General features: G+C 35.0%; 1 protein-coding gene across 3 annotated transcripts in view; it reads left to right on the plus strand.

The window, feature by feature from the left end:
* Positions 1-18,565, plus strand: part of LOC150097100 (VPS35 endosomal protein-sorting factor-like) — a 386,078-nt gene that overhangs the window by 63,355 nt on the left and 304,158 nt on the right. For all 3 annotated transcript variants that reach the window (XM_090406834.1, XM_090406831.1, XM_090406832.1), the window contains 3 exons: positions 2,600-2,673; positions 6,809-6,937; positions 17,161-17,245. In XM_090406834.1, the coding sequence (XP_090262960.1) occupies positions 2,600-2,673; positions 6,809-6,937; positions 17,161-17,245 (288 nt within the window). The remainder of the gene's footprint in view (positions 1-2,599; positions 2,674-6,808; positions 6,938-17,160; positions 17,246-18,565) is intronic.

An 18,565-nucleotide genomic window follows, 5' to 3' on the forward strand; every position in this document is an offset into this window, starting at 1 on the left:
CAGCATGGTTTTGTGAAGGGTAGATCATGCCGAAGTATCTTTCTCATGTTTTATAACACAGTGATGGCCAAACTGGATAAGGGTAATGGGTTTACAGTGATTCTGCTGGACCTTGCTAAGGCCTTTGACAGGATACCACATGGAATTCTGATCAGTAAACTGCAACATATGGGGATGGATATAGGGTTGGTGAGATGGATAGGGGGGGTGGGTGATGGAGAGAGATCAGAGAGTGGTTTATTCAGGAGTTGAGTCCAAAAGATGGCCTGTGACTAGTGGTGTGCTGCAGGGTTCTGTTCTTGGACCACTACTGTTTAATTTGTTCGTTAACGATATAGGAAAGGATCTGAGAGGAACTGTTCATTTGTTTGCTGATGATGCAAAGTTGGTAGAGCAACAGTGAATGCACATGATGTCAAAATTTTTGAGAACAGGACTAGGGGCCATCCATGGAAACTGGGCAAGAGTGTGGTTAGCAAGGATGTTAGAGCTAGGTTTTTTACTTGGAGAGTGTTGAATAAGTGAAATAAGCTGCCAGAGTCTGTTGTAGGTGGCATGACTGTGAATGAGTTCAAGATGAAGTATGATAGATAATGTGTGAATGTTGAATAGTTCTTCTTGACATGATGTAGGGCCTCTCTCAATCAGTCTAAGGACTCCTTGGAGTTTCCCGTAATAATAATAATGGTAGGAAGTCAGCTGACTAAGCAAACCTGGGGTATAAAGTATACACTTAGTGGGAAAACTTTAATGGAAGTAGAGGAGATGAGAGATCTAGGAGTGATGGTGGACAAGGACCTGAAATTCAGAGGCCACATTGCACAAATTGTGAAGACGTCACATCGGATAATGGTAATGATACAGAGGGCCCTGACATGCAGAAATAGAGAGATTATGATGTCATTGTATGAGGCCTTGATCAGGCCCGATATGGATTATTGTGCACAGATTTGGTTGCCAGGTTTTCATGGTGACGAGGATATGTTGGAAAGGGTCCAGAGAAGATTCACAAAGTTGGTCAGTGGTCTTATGTGGAGCACGAGGACCGGTTGAGAGAATGTAAGTTGCAGATCTTCATGAATAGGATGAAGAGGGCAGATATGATTGAGACGACATATAAGCTAGTCAGGGGTTGTTATCAGATTGACATGGAAGAGAATTTTCATAGAATGGGAGGGGGAGGTAAAACAAGAGGCCATCGCTGGAAACTGTATAAAGAGGGTGTGAGCAGAGAAGTGAGGAGTATGTTCTTTGGATGGAGAGTGGCTGGTGAGTGGAATGCATTGCTTGAGTGTGTTGTGGGTGTAGACACATTGAATCAGTTTAAAGCATGGTTGAATGAGCATTGTGTGCAATAGTGTGTACCTCCCATGATGCATCTCTGACTCCATGGATGTCAAATGTTAATAATAATGATAAATTTATATGGAATAAGAAAGAAATTAGTCAAAACAGTAAACTAGCTATATACAAGACAGTGTTCAAACCAATTTTAACTTATGGATCTGAGCGCTGGATTAGAAATAAAATGCTTGAAGACAGACTAGAGACCCCTGATATGAGAGTTCTGAGAAAGATTAGTGAGGTGAACAGATGGTATCAATGACAGTATCCTTTCTATAGCCTTATTAATTTCTATAGTCACTTTTCATAGCCTCATTAAAAATGAGGCATCGAAAGAAAGAACTCGAGATTGTTAGTATTGAAGAATTTGTTAGGCAGTGCTAATCTCAGGTGGTATGGCCACTTAAACAGAATGGAAGAGGAAAGATTTGCTAAACAAGTGTCCTTTGCCAGGATGGCAGGAAAAAGACAGAGGAAAACCAAGACGTAGGTGGATCGATACAGTAAAAAGTGCCTTAGAAGACAGAAATATATGATCTGATAATATTGGAATGTTGACAGATAACAGACTAATCTGGATTAAAATTGTTGGTAGGAAGTTAGTAATGATGTAGCTTTTCATGTTGTACTATCATGAAATCCTGTACATATCCCCTGAGGGTATATGTTCAGGAATTTGATGATGATGAGGTTCTAAATTTTATCTGCTCTAGCTCAGGATTTCTTTGCTTTACTTTTCTGTCCTCATTTGCTGCCTTTACTGTTCTCCTTATTCAGATTACCAGGCTCTTTTATTTACATCACATAGTTGATTTAATAAATTTAATTATCCCAACAGCAAGATCGTCTTCCTTGGAAACTTTATTGTTCATAATTGATATTGGTTCTCCTTCTGTATACCTTCACAGATCAAGCTAGAAGGGAAACCAAGTTATTTGTAATCATTAATGATCTAACCAGAATTGTCAACCTACCTACCTACCTACCAGAATACCAGATAATCCTCATTCATTCTCCCAACACTGGATCTTTTCTTAACTGACTCTCCTCCATTGATACTTTTTAATGCCTTACTGGTAAACCAGATACTCGTTACTACTTATTATTACTGGCTGTAACTGCAATATTAATTGCAGTTTTTCCATATATATTATAGCACAAATTAATGTGACATGAGCTTTATTATTAAGAATATTAATAAAAGTTCTAAATGTAATCATCTAGATTTTGTTATTAACTTTGGATTATTTTTCAGTTATAGTAAAAACACAAAGTTCGGTGACTGATAAAATGAAAAACAGACTTGAACAACTAGATCATTTTGAAGAGGTGAGTATTACTTATTTCAGAGGTTAATGATATATTAATATAAAAATATAAAGTATTAATGGACCACTGCTGTTTTTTATGTTGTTTACAAGACTTTTGTAATATTTAAAGTATGTCATAATTAAATAATAACAATTGCATCAAGCTTCTGTCAATTAAATCCCAAGTTTCTGGAAGAACAACCCTACTTGCCCATGTGAAAGATCAACCAGCTGAGGAGTAGGAAAAGTGAAATAAAAAGGGCTTAAAAAATTCTTCTAGTTGGTGACTGGAATCAAACTTTGAATGGTCTTTCTTCCAGCTGCCTAGTGCTTTGAAAGTACATGCCATATTCACACAGGCACCTATAAAATTAAATATCAATTTATAAATGTATAAAAGAAGGATGTTTTTTTACTGCATAAAATAACATTAATGGAATCATTGATGTAGATGATATGATACAGCATATCATTAAATGAGAAACAACAAAGCACTAAAGTATATGAGATATTGAGTCATGATAAGTAAGTAAGTAAAGTAAAACAAATAAAAAAGAATGTAATATGGTTTGGTGAGTCACTTATAAAACATGTCATTGATGACCTTGTTACTACTTCATGTTTTCCAGGAACAAAAATCAAGTGTAATAAATATAGTTGATAAACAGAAAAGGAAAGAGATGGCAGTTATCATAGATACAAATGATTTAACTAGTGATAAACATAGTGTAAGAGTGGATATCAAAGGATTGCTGGAAGAAGTGAATGTGATAAGTGAGAGAGTGAAAACTGTTAGTCTGCTGTTAAGATATTATAGTACCAAATTAAAAAGGGCTATGATGATTTGATGTTTGGGCTGTGTATAAGGAATGGTTTACTTTTTGGATATGTGGATTGAGTTTGATGGGAGAATAGATTCATATAAGACAGAGATTCAGGGAAACTGTAACATGATGGGAGAAATGGTGAGAGTCTGTGTAAAAGCAGCTTAAGTTAATACAAGTGTGTTAGTGGTATGAATATGCATAATCATTAGGTGCTCTTCCAGTTCTGGCTTATTAGGTATATACAAAGATTTCTCCATAAAAGCTTTGGGTAGCTTTATCCTTGCATATACAATAATCCTAACTGGATGGGCACATAAAGTGGTAGAAAAATGTTTAATATTTTTTTAGTAAAACTAGCTAAACAAAATTCCTCCCATGACTTTTGTTTAGCTAGTTTTATACAGTATTTCACTTTCTTGCATTTGTCTCTGTATTCTCTAAGAACAAAAGCTGACTTATTTGCCAGGAACTTTTGATATGATTTCTTCTTTTTCTTCACTGCCTCTTTAACTTCCTGTGTCCACCATGGAGTCCTGATTTTTCTATCCTTGCAGACAACCTCACCACATCCCTCTCTGGCTGAATCAATCAGGGTTTTCTTCAAAGCTTGCCACTGAATCTCCAAATTTTGGTTCCTGTTCTCAATCTCTTTCATTTTTTCTTCAATAATCTTTGTGTATGTTAGTCTACAGTTCACATCTCTGAGCTGCTCAACTTTTATTCGCTTTAAAACTTTCTTACACGTTCTTCTTTTCAATATGAAATTCAATTTTATCCTGCTCAAGACTAAATAGTGATCGCTTCCAATTTCAAATCCTCTGTACACTCTGGTATCCTGCACCAGGGAAAAAACATCACTATCAACAATAACTTAGTCAATGAGACTTTTCTTATTTCTTGCCTCTTCTCTCCATGTGAATTTGTGTTCATTTTTATGTTGGAACATGGTGTTAGTAATAACCAGTCCATGTCCTGACCAGAAATCCAACAGGTATTTGCCATTATTATTAGCTTTGCTCTTTTCTCCAAATTTTCCCAAAATATATTTGTATGTCTGACAATCATTTCCTACTCTGCTATTCAGTTCCCCTGGTAATTAATTTACGGAATTAACAACGCATACAAATCTTTATATGCTTTATATGCGTTGTTAATTCCGTAAATTAATTACCAGTTATGTCTAACCAACGTATAAGTCTTGCTACTATTCAGTTCCCCAACAAGGACCAACTTTTCCTTTTTCATTGTGTCAGTTGCTTTTTCTAAAGCATCAAAAAATTCCTGCACTTCTACCTTAGTAGAACCTTCTGTGGGACAGTAGGCACAAATAAGTCTCATTGTCCAGTTCCCCATTCTCATATCTTCCCACATCACGTATGAATGAAATTCGTACCGCGTATGAATGAAATTCTAGTGTCGGACAAATTAAATGGAAACAGTTAAGATAACGCGTATGTGCAAATCGTGTTCTGCAAAGCTGCGCTCGGCATGGGTTTACTGTATATCAAATAACTTTTTTTATATTAAATTTATACCTAACCTAATTCTACTTGAGACCGCCTGCCATTCAAGATTAGACTCGTATTTTGTGTTGAATACTATGGCTACTCCTTCTTTTCCTTGATTGTCATTGCCTGAATATAACATTTTGTATTTATTGCTCAGAAAGGTCTCACCAGTTTTTGTCTTTTTTGTTTCAGTCACCCCTATTATGTCGATCTGGTACTTATCTAATTCCTCAGCTAGCTCCATTTCTTTGCCATTCAGGCTTCTTATGTTGATAGTACTGATCTTTAACTCTGGTGATGTTGAGTTGGGGTGTGTTTTCAGATTTGTTCTAGTAGCTGACTTTTCGCTGTTCGTCCTGGTTCCCTGGCGAAAAGAATAGATATCACGCCCCAGCCGGCATGAAATTTTGTCATGTTGTACCGTCATTTTTTATTTTGGTTTAACCATTAAGAATACAATTTGGTCGGCTAAATCCAAAATTGCCAGCCCGTCCTTGTTCGTTCAGTATCTAGGTAGATACCCAACAGAGTGCACCACGAGACGGTGAGGATTGGGCATTAGGTCATAAGCCCTGGTCGGTTCTCCGTATTCCTTTAACGGCTATGTGGAGGTCTCCTCTCAGTTATACAGCTTTGACCCTTAAGCACCTTAAAATTAAGAAAGTATGTATGTATAATTTAAACTAACCTAAATATTGTGTGTAATTAAAAGGGAAAAATGAAACAAATGTTAATTGAAAGGATTTTTATTACTGCTTAATAAGTAGTTACATGATACAGTTATTTTTTTAAAAAGCTAGTGATTTTTGCTTGGGACAATGACTGATGCAACTCTTTAAAAGTTTCATGGTAAGGAATGCAGAGTTTTTCAATGCCTTTCATAAAGTGTCCTCTTCTTTCTTCATTTGGGTCAATCTCCATTGCAAAATCAGACAGTTCCTGTGCCTTTTTTAACAATTCGTTTAACTTCTTGTAAGTTAAAGGTGCTTTTTCTTCTTCTTCACTATCACTGCTTTCACTGTCGGCTGGTGTTACAAGATCATCAAATTCTTCATTCGTCATTTCTCGATCGTCATTCTCGATTAATTCTTTGACTTCTCCTTCTTCCATATCTGAAAATCCTTCGCTGCCAATTGCTTTTGCAATTTGTACCATTAATTTGTACAATCCAAGCTATTAATATTTTTTCCATCTTTTCCAATTGCAGAATTCTTCTTGAAACTTGAGCAACCTTTGCCGAAGCTAAAGCTTTGACACTAGACCGAATCTTTTCTTCATTCTCCCGTAATGTTCTTATGCTTGATTTGTTTATAGCTAGGTCTCTTGCAAGCGATGAAACACGTGTACCATTTTTCAACTTATCTAAAATTTCAATTTTCTGAGATAATGTCAAAACTTTGCATCTTTTTGCTGCTTTATCATCTTCATTCTTCCTCTTAGATGGCATATTGAATTTTTGAAATTAAAAGAAATGCAAATGCAAACGGAGAAGAGGCGAAACACTGATAAATACATGATTACAGCTGTGCTAACGTGAGTGAAATGATTGCAACTCAGCCTGGGTCACTCAGCTAATGGGCAGCGCCAAGCAGGGTTGCCAGCTGATGCTCTGCAGCGTACCGTGTATGAATGAAATTCTAGTGTTGGACAAATTAAATGGAAACAGTTAAGATAATGCATATGTGCAAATCGTGTTCTGCAAAGCTGCGCTCGGCAAGGGTTTACTGTATATCAAATAACTTTTTTTATATTAAATTTATACCTAACCTAATTCTAGTTTTTGCTCTAATAATGCATTAGATATTGTGATTTTTTAAAGGGATCAGTGAAAGAAATGTTGAATTTATCTCAACAAGAATATGTAAACAGAATAGAAGAATTAAACCAAGCTTTAAGGGAGTCATGGGATCAAGATCAAAGGGTTAAAGCTTTGAAAATAGCTATTCAGGTATGAATTCAGGTACCATTAACAGTTGTCACTTTAAACAGTACATGTGGAAACATTTCCTAAGTTTACTTTTCACTGAGAATGATGTTGGCAAATCACTTCCATTTATAACCTTTTAAATAAGCTAGCTTTAAATCTAATGAACATTTAAATTAAAGGTGCCAGAAATTATATTCCTGGTTTCATCCTTTATCCAAGTATAAGCAAACAAGGTTTGTCCCTGATGTATCTTTACAACTGGACTAATGATAAAGAAATTATGTCATTAGTCTCTCTATATACAAGTAGCCCAGTTGTAAAGATACTTCACATGCAAACCTTGTTTCCTTACACTTGGATAAAGGATGAAACCAAGAATTTAATTTCTTGGCATCTTTAATTTATAGTATAGCGAAGTAAAAAAAAATTTCAACATCTAATGAACATTTGGAACTTTTTCCATTCTTGTGTTTTTCATTTATTTACCTAATTGACTTTTGAAAAATATCATCTGAATATTAAAAAGAAGTCATTCTTGCCACAATTGTTAGCTAACTACTTTAATTTCTTAAATTAATGAAATTAATTCATTGTAGGCTGGATTTATGATACAGAAAATTTTGTCTATTTAACCACCTCTGTCACAAGCGTGTATCAGTAGCAAAGCTGCTTTCAGTCATAAAGCTGTATTCTTTTATTGTAATTATTATTATTGTTAATGGCATCTCCATGGAGTCAGGAGACTCATCGGGGGGAGACCCAAATCAACCATTATACACACAAATCCTATCATAACCTCTCCTTGAATCCATTCACCATCAGTGAACTCACAACCAATTCTGTCAATCCATTCCACTCACCACTTTCCAATCAAAAAATCTGATCCACACACCTCTACTAACCGCACTCATCCACCATTTCCATGGATGACCCCTAGTTCTCTAATTGTCATATATTGAAAAATTTCATTTGCATCAATTTTATAAAACCCCTTTAATATCTTAAAGGTTTCTATCATGTTTCCTCTTTTCTGCCTATCAACTAAACTTTGTAACCCACAAACCTTCAACCTATCCTCGTAGGGAGTATTCCACAGACCTATCACCATCTTGGTCACTTGTCTATGAATCTTTTTGATCACCTCCTGGTCCCAGAAACCCAGGTGACCAAATCTGTGCACAGTAGTCAAGATCTGTTGAATCATAGCCTTATAAAGAGGAATAATGACTTCCTTATCTTTACTTGTTAGCATGTTTTTCAACATTCAAGTAATTCATTGAGCAATTTTCCAACTTTTGCAATATTTCCTCTGAACTTTTAACTCTCTGTCCACCATTATCCCCAAGTCTCTAACTTCATCAATTTCCTGCAGACCAATACAGGAAAACCTTACTTAACACAAATTCGATATGCGCAATAATCAGTTAGCACGATTGAGTGAAATGATACCATTTCCTGCTTTACACGAGTGATTAATCAGTTAGTGCAATTTTTTTACGTTATGTGAAATTTTACATTATGTGAAATTTTTTGTCGCCAATCTGCAGCAAGCGGAAAAGCTGGAAGTCATTAAGAGACATGAAAGTAGCGCTAGTAATACAATGATTGTGCGAGACCTGGGATACAGTGAGTCTACAGTTTGGAATATATTAAATAAGAGCAAAGAATACAAATAACAAGGAAAAGTTGATACTGCTTTTTTAAGCATGCAGATCACCCGAAGTAGAAGCCATTTACTGATCGAGATGGAGCATCTTCTTTCACTCTGGATTGAGGATTATAACCAAAAAAGAATACCTCTTAGTACAGGGAATATTCAAGCAAAAGCTCTTTATATTTTATCTCATTGAAAGAGACCAAATTTCAAGAGGAATGTGAAAGCTTTACTGCGAGTTTAGGATGGTTTAACAGTTTTAAAGACTGAATAACATAAGAATAACTATGGAATTTGCTAGTGCTGATAAAGATTCTGCGGCCATGTTTTGTGAAGAATTGCAAAGGATAATTCAGGAGGGTGATTATGACGAATGGCAAATATTCAACATTGACGAAATTGGTCTCTTTTGGAAGCATATGCCAACAAAAAGTTTCCTAGCTAAAACTGAAGCATCTCAACCAGGATACAAACTATCTAAAGATCATCTTACACTTATTAGGAGGCAGTGTAGAAGGTGACTTTAAACTCAAGCATATGTTAGTTTATCATGTGCAAAATCCAAGACATTATTGAAGAAATCAGCACAATTGGAAAAGAACTTGGATTTAATGAACTGGATAATGAAGATGTGAGAAACTTGCTCAATTCCCATTCAGAACAGTTAAGCGAGAATGATCTCCTTCAACTAGAACAGCGTGCATCTGAAGAAGCAGATGATAAGGAGTGCGAACAAGAAGACAGTGTTATGACTAAGCAACTAACTACAAAAGAACTTGAGCTAGTTTTCAATCACATTGAGTATGCAAATGAAATTTTGTTTGATGCTGATCCTGAGATGGAACGACGCTTCGAAGTCTGCCAAATTCTTAATAAAGCTATCACAAATTGCATGACAATGTGAAAAAGTCAAGCACAATTCAAACATCTTTACTTAATTTTTTTGTAAAAAAGTAGCTCAATCAAATGTTTAGACATTAAATAAAAATTTAAGCAATTGATTTTTTATTAACTTTGATGATTTTATCTCTAATGTAGCTTATACTGTAATTTTCTTTTACAAATTTACGCTAAACCGATGGATAAATTATAATCATTCCTATTGTTTATTGTATTCGCTTAATGCAATTTTGCTTAGCGTGCATAATTGATGGATTAACTAATCACATTAAGCATGGTTTGCCTGTACCATCAATATGATAAACCATATGCAACCTTTTAAACCCGAAGTGCATAACCTTACATTTTGCAACATTACATTGATAATCATTATCCTTTGCCCACTATACCAATTTATTTAAATCATCCTATAAGATATCTGCTTCACCTTTGCCAACTATTGCTCCCTCCAGTTTTGCATCATCAGCAAACAACTGAATATCCCTCTTAAATATTTCCCTTTGTCATTGATATATATATAAATTAAAAATTAGTGGCCCTAGTACCAAACCATTAAATTCATTAATTTAGCAAATAAAAATTATTCATTTGAGTGTGATTAAAAAAGTTGATAAGTAGTAGATAACATAATAAAAATAAAGAATGCATTTGCAAAATAATATAACATTTAATTAATGCAGAATTTCCATTCGCCATGTTTCATGTTCATTATCAATGCTTAGAAACAGATAAAAAATAATTAATAACAGTTAAAAGTATTAATACATTTTATGACATAAAATGTTAAATGTAGGAGGAATTTGATTTGTGATCTGTTGTTATTTTTAATTATAATACTATTTTATTTTCCAGTGAAATGTGTCTAAGCATTGTTTAATTGTCATGATACATGACTATTGCATTTATTAACAGCATAAGTGAATTCTTTTATTTATTTTTATTATTGTAGTTTACTTTCAAATTGATTTCTTTATCACATTTGGAAAGGGGGGGGGGACCAGCGATTTAAAATAAAAAAAAGGTTCTTGTTAAATGTTTTTATTATTTCATTTTTATGAAAAGTTAGTGAGTATTTTAAAAATGAACTGTTAAAAACAGTAATCTGAATCTCATTATCAACAGCCTTCTTCAGTTCACTGCTGGATGAATAATAACTCTCCATGCTTCGTCTGTTTTGGCCAATCGTGTCAATCTTGTGCATCTCTTCACCATAAATTCCCATATTTTTTCATCTCATCATCCCATTTTAATTTTTTATGACTACCAGCTCTTGGTGTCCATTCTGTTGTTCTCTTTCTCCATCTATTGTCAGACAGTCTTATGTGTCCTGCCTAGTATCATTTATAACCTTTTATTATTATTGTGTCCATTACCTTTGTTTCTTAGATACACATATTCACAAGAATATAATAATTTTATTGCTGCAAATATTTTGACCAGAAACTAACTGGTCATCGGTGCATCAGCCTAATCACATGATGAAGCTAGAACAAAGAATTTTAATCCTATTTACTGAACTGAGCCATGTGCCAGAATGCCACCTAGCAGGTGGTTACAATAATATAATGTGTCAGAAGTTACAAAACAAAGTGCAGTAAAAGATAAGGTTGTGAGTGGCATTGACTGTGAACAAGCATGTATGATGCAAGATTTGAAAGTTCAAAAGAAGGAATGAGAGCAAAAGTGTCATGCAAGGTTCAAAAGTTAGAAACTTCGAAAGATCAATTGGTTAAGATGAAGCAAGAGATGATGCAGAATGAGAGTCAGTTAAGAGAATTCAAGATATGTATGGAAGAGTGAAAAGGATGAAAACAAATAATTTTGGTATAAAAGAGGTAACGATAGACCTGCAGGTGGTGTTATGATGATTCAGTTATTAAAGGGGGTGTTAGATGAGAGGATGCATAAAGTATGTTTTATTGGATGTGGAATGAGTAGAGTGATTGAGGTATTAGATTTGAGAGGTAAGCGAGCAAAAGAGTTGCTAGTTGTAATAGGTACAAATGACTTGACTGCAAAGAAAGAACATGTCAGATTAGATATCAGGAGGTTATTGAGATGTGATAAGAAACGTAGTAAGCGTGTTGCCCAGGTATGACAGTGGTGAAATGAGGCGGAGAGCAAGGATTATGAATGATATGTGTGAGGAGAATGGAGTGCAGTTTGTTAATGTGTGGAATGAGTTTGAAGGACAAAGTGATGAACTGCATTTAAGTGATTTGGGTGTGAGTCGCTTAGAGAGACTGCTGCTGAAGGTGAGTGCAGAGAATGAATCTGATCAAGTGGAAAGTGATGTGGAAAAAGGGGACAGTAAGACTGAAGAGATTGAAGTAGTTGTGAATGAAGAAGTGATTGTCATGAGTATGGAGAATGAGAAAATAGGTGTGCAAGACCGACAGGGAAACAGGTAGCTCAGGGCGGACAGAGGAACACAGCGTGAGAAAGTCAGATGCTCCAAGAGGATGTGTGAATGCATAGTTAGACAAAATGGGAAGGGGATGACCTGGGATCAAGCTAAAACAGTTGGATCTGAAGAAGGTTTTAAGATGAATAAGGACAAAATGAAATGGCTCGAGTTAAGCATGGAGAAATCACATCAAATAACTGGTGTCAATGGAGCCAGCTATAGATACAGGAATAAGCTGCTGTGTTTGTATACATATGAATGCTAGAATTGTAAGAAACAAGGCAAATGAAATGATTGCATTGATTGAGTCTGTTTACCCAAAAATTGTTGGAATAAGCGAGACGTGGTTGGATGAGGACGACATGCTGGCAGGAATAGAGATGAAGAGGTATGATGTGTTTCATGAGGATAGAAAGGGTAAAAAGGGAAGATAAGTGCTATTGACGATAGAGAAGGAGTTATGTCCATACAAAGTAGAGATACAAGAAGGGAAATAGTGCCAGTGGTTTTGAGGTAATGTGGATGGTAGTGACTGTGAAATGTATAATGAAATTAGCCAAGCAAATAAGAAAAGGCTGATCATTATGGGTGATTTTAATTCTGGCAATATAGACTGGGATAGCAACTGGAAGTAAAGAAAATGAATTTCTTGAGTTTTTGAGGGACATCTACTACCTCAGACAGTATGTAACAGAGGGCACACAGGGATTGAGGGTTTTGGATTTGATCATCTCATGAGAGGATGTATTTATAAATGAGGTGTCAAATAACCCTCCAGTTGGTGAGAGTGACCATGAAGTGATTACTGGGGTGGTTGCCAGCAGTACAAGGACCTCTGTGAGAAAGAGATATATGTGGAACTACAAGGGGGGGGGGATTATGAAGATCTCAGGAGACATCTTGCAGGTGTAGCATGGAATGAGGAGTTAGCTGGAAAACAGATGTATGCAGCTTGGGGGATTTTCAAGAATTATGTAGTAGAAGCAATGTCTGATGTATTCCAAGGGTCAGAAAGTTAAATAAGGTAGGTGTGAAATGGATGAATAGAGAGATTAAGCATGTGATACAGAGAAGAAAGGCATTATGAAGACTGCATAAGAGAAGTGGCCATAACCAATTTCATGCAGATTACAAAGACCAGGCAAGAAGGGTGACTTGGTTGGTAAGGGTAGCAAAAGTGAAGTATGAGCAGAAGTCAGCCAATGAAGCCAAAAAGAATCCTAGGGAGTTCTTTTGATATGTAGTCAGCAAAAAAAAAAAAAAAGAATGATTACGGAAAGATGACATTGATTGGAGAAAATGGTATAAGGACAACTACTGTTGAAGATATAGTGGAGATACATAATGAGCAGTTCATAAAGGTCTTTCATTCTTGTGAGTGTGACATCATGGAGAGAGCAGTTGATGATACAGAGGAGAGACTGACTGTAAGTGAGCAAGAGCTGTGTGGAAAATCGAGCAAACTTATTGTAAATAAGACTGTGGGACTTGATAATATATCACCGCGTATTCTGAAGGAATGTGCCAGGCAGTTGACACCCGGCTTGACATATTTTTTTGATACGAGTCTTGCATTTGGTCAAGTTCCTAAGGAGTGGAAGGAGGGCAAGATTGTGCCACTTCACAAAGAAGGTGTTTGAAATCAAGCATCAAACTATAGGCCTATCTGTGTGTGTCAGGTGTTGTGGTTAAGTTGTTGGAGAAGCTTGTGAGAACTAGGATCCAGAGTTGGGTTGATAACTATGGTATTATCTCTGATGGACTGCATGGATTTGCTAAAGGGAGGTCATGTTTTAGTAATCTACTTACTTATTACAGTAAGGTGACAGCTTCCTTGTACAGGGACACAGAGTAGTAGAAGAATAGTTAGATTTTGCAAAGGCTTTTGATGGATTACCGCATGATAAGTCGATAGTCAAACTAGAGCAGATGGGGTTGGATATTAGATTAGATCGGATTGGATCAGAGACTGACTATCTGATAGGTATCAGTAGGTTGTGCATGGGGAAGCAATATCCAGGAAGAGGAAAGTCACTAGTGGTGTGCCTCAGAGTCTGTTTTAGGGCCATTGCTGTTTAACCTCCATGTTAATGATATTTGGGAAGACTTTGATAGGGATATTCAGTTGTTTGCAGATGATGCAAAGTTGGGACGAACTGTGAAGAGTAGAGAAGATGTTGTGACCTTACAAGAAGACTTGAATAAATTGAGTGAATGTGCATAGAAATGGGGATTTCAATGTTGCAAAATGTAAGGTTTTAAAATTTGGGAAAGAAAGAACGGATGTAGAATTTATGCTTGGTGGGGAAATATTGTTGGACGTGGAGGATAAGGATGTAAAATCCTGGGCTGTGGTGGATAAGGATGTAAAATTTAGAGTACACATTGCCAAAATTGTGAGGCAACACACATATTTGGTCACTTGGTTTACAAAAGGACAAAGAGATGTTGGAAATGGACTAGAGGCAATGACTAAGGTAGTTTCTCAATCTGGAATGTCAAATATGAGCAGAGGTTGAGAAGATGCAATTTACAGAGTGTAGTGGATAGAAGAAAGTGGGGGTGATATGATAGAGAACTACAAGTTACTAAAGGATTGTTATAGGGATCCTGTCCTTACTATAGAGATCATTTTTCTTGCCTTGTGCTGCTCATTGGCGTGCTGATCACCTTTTCTCCTGCTGATCACCTACAACTCTTGCGTAATGATACTATTTATCCATTCTAACTCCTACCAGATTTATCCTTCTCTCTCTGGGTATACATTCTGATACTGCTTCAAACACTTCTTGACCAGTTCCCATGTATCACAAGCATCTCTCCTCTTCAAATTCTTAGGCCATGGCACTGCTAAAAGTTTACTCCTGAGCTTGTCATAATTACTTGCTTTGTAGTTCCACATGTGTATCTTCTTATGAAAGCAGCATAGCAAGATTGGTTAGTGTTAATTTCTCTGCTGCTGTGACCAGATCTAGCGCTCTTGAACTGCTTACCCCCCCCCATTGCACTGTCTCAGATAATTCTCTTAGCAGTTATATAAATTCTATTTCCTTTCTTCCCTGCAACCTTTTCTCCCCCTCCTCCCAAGTCTATGTCCCCATAGTTGAAATCCCCCATAATTATTACTCAATTATAACAGCAACCAATTATATATTTCATCCTGTTGGCCTCTCTCTCTCTCATACCAGACATACTCAAATGAACTGCCTTCTTCATCACTGTCACCCTTGTGTACTTTTTATTGTTAAAATTTCCTCCACCCATTTTGTTCCTTCTGTCCTCTCTGAAGATGCTGTATCCTTAACATTCTATTCTTATTTCATTTTCAATCAACTAAGTCTCACCAGTGTTTCTTGAAAATAAACGTTTCTATTGTATTGTAATAGTGTTAATTGCAATCTTTCATTTAACAGTAATTGTAAAATAAGTAAAGAATGATTATTTGCAGATATATCATATTGTCATTGTAATGCTTGCCTATTTATTTGCAAATACTTCTTCCCAAGTAATCTTGCAAAAACTTTAACATCCAGAGCTGCTATCTCTGACAGACAGCAGCTTTGGATGTTAAAGTTATCAGTCTTGGTAATTTTGTCTGTGTCTTTGGAAAATTATTATTGCTATTGTTAACAGACATCTTCATTGTCAGTAGACATTGTAAGAGGGTCTCATTCAATAATGTATCTGTCATGTTGCATCCTAAACAAACTTGTTCATAGTACCCTCCAGTGGCACCCCACAGTTCCCTGTTTTTTTAATTTACTTCCCATTCTTCTGCTTGCTATGCTCCTGTACACCTCACAGGAACTCCCAGTTATCTTTGTTATTCCATCCTATGAATAATTCATTCCATGTCTTAATCTCCCATCATCATCATCTTACAATGTCTTTATTGCATCTTCTCTGTTCACAGTTAACATTTCAGAGTCCTGATCTTGCCTTAGTTACTCATGACTGACATGCTCCGAAGGTTTCTCATTATCACTGAAATCGAACAACCTGATTTGTTCAGAGTAGTCCAGCTGTGGTCTTATCAAAGCGTTGCACAGCAGTCATCACAATTGCAATAACCCCTTATCTTCACAGTTAATTTTTTCTCTGTTCCACTTTTTTTTTGCTCTCAAATTATACTTTTAATAGGTTTATTTTATATTAGCTTGCTACGTTATCATTTGTCTGTACTTTTATTTTACTTTTAACATTTATCTTCTTTGAACTGTTTACATTGTAATTATCTCTTAGAATATGTTAAAGGTGTTAAATCAATGTAAGTGTTTGGTTAACCCTTTTATCAGCAGAACTCATGAAATTCTTGCAGATTTTGTCTAAACACAAACTTGGACCAACAAATGTAGTATATGGATCACTCTTATCATAACTTAAGCAGTATAAGGGTTTGGTTGATCCTACCTACATTTGAGCATGTCAGCTAATGAATCTCTACAGATTTTATCTGAATGAACAAGAGCTGCTTACACTAAATTTGGTATACTGCTTTTTTCCTTTTTCCTTTTATAATGTAATGATTTGGTTGTGCTGATCCAAAATATTGCTCAAATTGTAAGAACATTATACTTAATTGTGCAGTTTTTTTCTAGTAGTAAAACTTCATAAAATTTCCGATTTCCTTTCATTGGTACTTTTCTAAGTCAAACTATAGTTTGAAAACTTGTTTTCATCAGCCAGTTTGTTGTATCTATCAGATGGGAGCTATCCTTCCATCTTGAAAATAAACGTTTCTGTTGTATTGTAATAGTGTTAACCGTGATCTTTCATTTAACAGTAATTGTAAAATAAGTAAAGAATGATTATTTGCAGATATATCATATTGTCATTGTAATGCTTGCCTGATTCCCTTCTTTCATATCTCTCTGTATTGCATTGCAGCTATTCAATATCTGTTACACTGGTTATAATAAGTTAAAAATAAATGTGTCCAGTGAATTAACAGTTTAAGGATACTAGTTGATGTTTTCTTTTAATAAACCTAGTCTGTTTTAATGAATTTTTAAATTTCCTATTTGCCGAACCAAAATAGAAAATAACAAATTTTACTATTTTCATTTAGGATTTTTTTTTTTTTTTCAAGTAGTTTGTTGTTGAGCATTATTTCATTATAATTCTTATTATTTCTGTCTACCATCTGCTGCATTTAATTTTTTCAAGAAATTGCAAAATCATAAGAAGATAAATATATTATTTATTAAATATTATTATATGAACATTTGAATTCTTTAGCAGTGTTTACTTGCATTCTGTTATGGTGACTTTTGTACATTTCAGTGTGCCAAATTGCTTGTAGATACATCAGTGATTCAGTTTTATCCCAGCAAATTTGTTCTTATCACCGATATTTTGGATAATTTTGGTAGGTTTTATTTTGAATTTCTTATATACTCTTCACACTTAAAATTTACTGTTTTATTCACTGATTTAACCACCTAGTCCTATCAAATCAAAACTAAAATAATTCATAATTAATATCCAATATATATTCAGTACATCCTCGACTTATGCAGATTCAAGTTACGCAGATTCACAGATACATGGTTATGATACATCAGCTTAACACTAGCAGTGTCATCTGTCAAACGCTACTTTGCAAACATAATAGATGAAAGCATAGACCAAAAGGCTTCAGTTTGGCATAGTTAAGATATTAAAACAGAGCTTATTATGGATTATCCAGTTTTATAGCCAAATGTAGAAAGAAACTTAAAGGTTTCGGAAATTTATTGAAGAGCTTGTGAGAATATAACCTTAGACATCAGAGTTACCTTAAGTTACCTTACTTTGTACTACTCAAAATGCACCCTTCTACCACTAAGGTTATATGCTCATATAAGCTCTCTGATAAATTTTCAAAACTTTTTTAAAGTTTTTTTTTCTACATTTGACTATAAAACAGTAATTTTTTTCTACATTTGACTATAAAATTTGGCTGGATCCATAATATCTTTCATTTTAATATAGCAGATAGCTTTCCTAGCAAGTTGATGTATAGTTGATATCTCATTGCACTTTGTTCAATGTCACTGGTTTTGTTTCTGCCTTTATCACAAGTTGTTGTATCATTGTTAGTGAACCCAAGTAGGTATTTATTGTAAAAAAAATAAAATAAATATAAACCTTAAATATGACTGAGAAACATGAAAGTGATGAGAATACATGTATTGACAATGATAAGAAGAGGTATATTATAACTATGGAGAATAAAAGTAGAAATTATTAAATGGCATGAAAAAGTAATAAGTTCATAGCCATTGCATGTGCTTATGAAATAAATGAATCAATTATTAGAATTATTATAAAAGAAAAAGTTCATGTTATGAAGCTCATGAAAAGTTCAGCCAATGCAATCCACATCCACTTACAACAAAAGAGGCATATTAATAGGAGAAATGAAAAACCATTGGCCACTTTTAATGAAGACACACAACAACAAATTCTGATAAGTCCTATGCTTATACAAGAGAAAACATAAGATTCAACTACATGCTGTAAAAAAAAATATGTAATACCGTTTGTATTAGTTTTCTTACAATTATGTATGCTTCTATGTTATGTACTCAATAAGATACTGAATGAACTTTCATTTTCTCAACGTTTTCTTTTCATACGCAAAAATTTTATTATTATTATTATTAGCCTAAGACCCCATGGACCCAAAGACTCAATTAGGAGGTAA

The sequence above is a fragment of the Typopeltis vanoorti genome, chromosome 17 (assembly GCF_054136105.1).
Source record: "Typopeltis vanoorti isolate ZY-2024b chromosome 17, IOZ_Tvanoo_1.0, whole genome shotgun sequence".
NCBI lineage: Eukaryota > Metazoa > Arthropoda > Arachnida > Uropygi > Thelyphonidae > Typopeltis > Typopeltis vanoorti.